At 34.7% G+C, this 3,881-nt stretch overlaps 1 protein-coding gene across 3 annotated transcripts in view; it reads left to right on the plus strand.

Moving 5' to 3' along the window:
- Positions 1-3,576: 3,576 nt before the first annotated feature.
- Positions 3,577-3,881, plus strand: part of LOC105537894 (interferon alpha-17) — a 16,629-nt gene continuing 16,324 nt past the window's right edge. The window contains exon 1 of one of the 3 annotated variants that reach the window (XM_011977590.1): positions 3,577-3,745. In XM_011977590.1, the coding sequence (XP_011832980.1) occupies positions 3,577-3,745 (169 nt within the window). Of the gene's footprint in view, positions 3,811-3,881 lie in introns of all 3 variants that reach the window. The other 2 variants (XM_011977589.1, XM_011977591.1) reach the window with 2 other exon arrangements.

A 3,881-nucleotide genomic window follows, 5' to 3' on the forward strand; every position in this document is an offset into this window, starting at 1 on the left:
ACCCAGGCTGGAGTGCAGTGGTGTGACCTCGGCTCACTGCAAGTTCCTCCTCCTGGGTTCATGCCATTCTCCTGCCTCAGCCTCCCGAGTAGCTGGGACTACAGGCACCCGCCACCATGCCTGGCTAACTTTTTTGTATTTTTAGTAGAGACAGGGTTTCACCATGTTAGCCAGGCTGGTCTCGATCGCCTGACCTTGTGATCCGCCCGCCGTGGCCTCCCAAAGTGCTGGGATTACAGGTGTGAGCCACCACGCCCAGCCATGTGCCATATTTCCTTAATCCAGTCTGTCATTGAGGGACATCTGGGTTGGTTCCAAGTTTTTGCTATTGTGAATAGTGCCACAATAAACATACATGTGCATGTGTCTTTATAGCAGCATGATTTATAATACCTTTCGGTATAAACCCAGTAAAGGGATGGCTGGGTCAAATGGTATTTCAAGTTAATTGCTTTTCTATTCTGTATTTTATTAATTTCTGCGTTAGTCTTTCTTATTTTCTTCCTCTTCCTAGCTCTGTGTTTATTTCTACTTTTTCTACTTCCTTAATTTGTAAAGTTAGTTCATTGGTTTGAGGTCTTTCTTCTTTTTAAATATAAACTTTTATAGCTTTCAATTTCCCCTTTAGCTCTGTTTTCACTGCATCACATACATTTTGTTATGTTGTGTTTACATTTTCATCTGTCTCAAGATATTTTCTAAGTTCCCTTCTGGTCATTCTTTTCTTTTATTATACTTTAAGTTCTAGGGTACATGTGCAAAACATGCAGGTTTTTTAAATAGCTATACATGTGCCATGTTGCTGTGCTGCACCATCAACTCATCATTTACATTAGGTATTTCTCCTCTTACATGCTTATCACATTTAGACATACATTTGTTTTCTTTTTGTTCCCATAAATTAAGATGAAAAATCAGACCACTTTTACCTTCTAGGAAAAGTGAAGTGAGAAATATAAATATATTTGTTGTCATGAATGCCACACAGAACTACTGTATAGCCCATTTAAAAATTATATTCATATTCTTTCATTGACACTAACCTGAATATGAAAATCAAAGAAATCAAAGTATAGAAAAACAAATTTTCACAGTAACATACTATGTAAAAAATGAATATGCAAAAATTCCCAACACAATCTCAAGTGAACAAAGGAAAAATACTCTCTCTCCCAGTGTTTCAAAGACTAAGAACAATAACTTGGGCAAAATTGCCCTGTATTCTCAGGGTCTGATAAAAAGGATAAGCTCAAAATTCAATACAAATTTGTCGACTGTATAAACTACTAAATTCATGTACAAAATATGCATTTGTGAAATGAAGACTCCTCTATTATGGAAACCACTGTGCACATTTCACAATGTAGAATATTTTAATTGTTCAGAGATATGAAGAATTTGAATTATTTAAAATAATGAATAATAAAATGTGTTTGGTTATTTTCTAAAATTGATCCATTTCATAATCTCTACCTTTATATAAACAGGCTCATTTTCTACTAGTGTCTTCTAAAGATTATCACATGATTTGAAGCTGAAATTTATAAATGATGGAAAAATGATGTCACAAGTATTTACAGTTCACATACACATTCTGGGGATTTGATCCAGGGAAGGAAAGCTGTAGGATGATCTAGGGGACAGAGGCTATTATTCCTTACTTTTGGGAATAGTAAATTATCTGATTCCTATAAACTGTGTGAATGGGAGAGTTTGAATTTAGATACGTGAATCTGTATTTGACACCAGGCTGGTTATTTTCAATTATAACAAAGTAGAGGGCAGATCAGAGATGAAGCCATAAATGGTTAATATAGTGCTGGGCAGAGGATGATACTGTGCTGCTCTTGCAATTGGGATCCCCAGATCTACATGCACCTTAAAAAACTAGAATCCCACTGGTTATAGCAGTAAACTAAATGGGCATTATTGATTCTCAGTAAGAGCTGAATGGACTTTGTTATCATTGTCTATTATAATCCCAGCAAATATGGCCATGATGAAGCAAAATAGCTTCATTATTGAACACTTTCCAGTAGAAGAAAACATGAGAAACTAGTAAAAACTCCACTTACTATGTAGCTGATTTGCTAAAGCAGAGCTCATTCCATTTAAGGACTCAGTATCTATAGGGCCGAGACAAACTAACTTCTTATGCAAAATAAAAAGTTAGAGCCAGAATTCAGGACCACCCTGAAAGTTAATTCTTTACATGATGATATTCAATATTTATAAATTTATGATTTTAGAACAAAGATGGTCTTTTTTATTCAATAAGAATTGACTTGGATAGGAACTTCTGAAAACCTTTAGAGAATTTGAACATCAATGAAAAATGACAAAAATGATTTAATTGATAATATTTTCTAAGTCACATATGTTTATTGGAATGATAATTCTTCGAAGGGTACAAAAATTAGTTCTCACAGTATAAACAAATCTGACATATTACAATAGTTTGTGACTCTCCAACAACAACTCTATTCAACAAAATTTGATTGCTTAATATACATCTTTCTCATTGGGTTTTGTTGTGTATCACATGAGAAGCACTGATATTGAGTTCATGAAGATACACAAAATATTTGCAAGATCAGTGTCACAAACCTAGGGCAAATAGATGACTGTGATTGGAGGACTTTCTGTCCATTTTTTGCTGGATCTTAAAGTCTTATCACAATTTGTAGCTTTAGCCCGCATAACTTGGGGCTGCCATTGAGAATCTTAGGGTTATTACTTATGTTTCATCCTCAGTTTTTCAGGATGTTTTGTAGACTTTGAGAATTACAAAGCTTATATTATAGGATTTATTTCTACTAAAGTTATTCAACACATCAATATTTATGTCAAGTACTGAAAAGAAAAAAGTCTTGGCAATATCTGGATGAACACTGCAGCTAGTGAAGTTTACAAATTATTTTCTCATATAAAGCAAACTTCAAAGCTTCATACACTGTGAGAAAAATGTTTAAAAATTATCGATTCATAATTTTAGCAGTTTTGAATGATTAAGTATGTAATTACATTCATATGATTAATGTGTATTTATACAGATTTTTATTTTGCATATTTAATTTGATACAACAAAATATACATGGACAAATTACATTAAAAGTTATTCCACAGTTACACTCATCAAATTAAATTAAATGTCAATACCTTTTAAACTTAGCCTTTAGTTTAACTTTTCTGTCATTCTTAACTTTACATTGAATAAAAAGAGCAAAGGTTATAGTTTTTATCTGTGAAGTAGAGGTGTACACAGTATACATAAATAGATATGCCAAATGTGTGTTATTAAAAGTTCATGAAGATTTCAATTAGAAAAAAATATCATAAAAAGTTTTGAGTGTAGGTGAAAAATAGGCAATGATGAAAAACATCTTTCAACACATGTAGAGAGTGAATAAAGAAAGCAAAAACAGAGATAGAAAGTAAAACTAGAGCATTTAGAAAATGGAAATTAGTATGTTCACTATTTAAGATCCATGCACAGAGCAAAGTCTCCAGAAAACCTAGAGGCCAAGGTTCAAGGTTACCCACCTCAAGTAGCCTAGCAATATTTGCAACATCCCAATGGCCCTGTCCTTTTCTTTACTGATGGCCGTGGTGCTGCTCAGCTACAAATCCATCTGCTCTCTGGGCTGTGATCTGCCCCAGATCCACAGCCTGGGTCATAGGAGGGCCTTGATACTCCTGGCACAAATGGGAAGAATCTCTCCTTTCTCCTGTCTGAAGGACAGAAATGACTTTGGATTCCCCCAGGAGGAGTTTGATGGCAACCAGTTCCAGAAGACTCAAGCCATGTCTGTCCTCCATGAGATGATCCAGCAGACCTTCAACCTCTTCAGCACAAAGGACTCATCTGCTGCTTGGGAACA

The sequence above is a fragment of the Mandrillus leucophaeus genome, unplaced genomic scaffold (genome assembly GCF_000951045.1).
Source record: "Mandrillus leucophaeus isolate KB7577 unplaced genomic scaffold, Mleu.le_1.0 Scaffold1802, whole genome shotgun sequence".
Lineage (NCBI taxonomy): Eukaryota > Metazoa > Chordata > Mammalia > Primates > Cercopithecidae > Mandrillus > Mandrillus leucophaeus.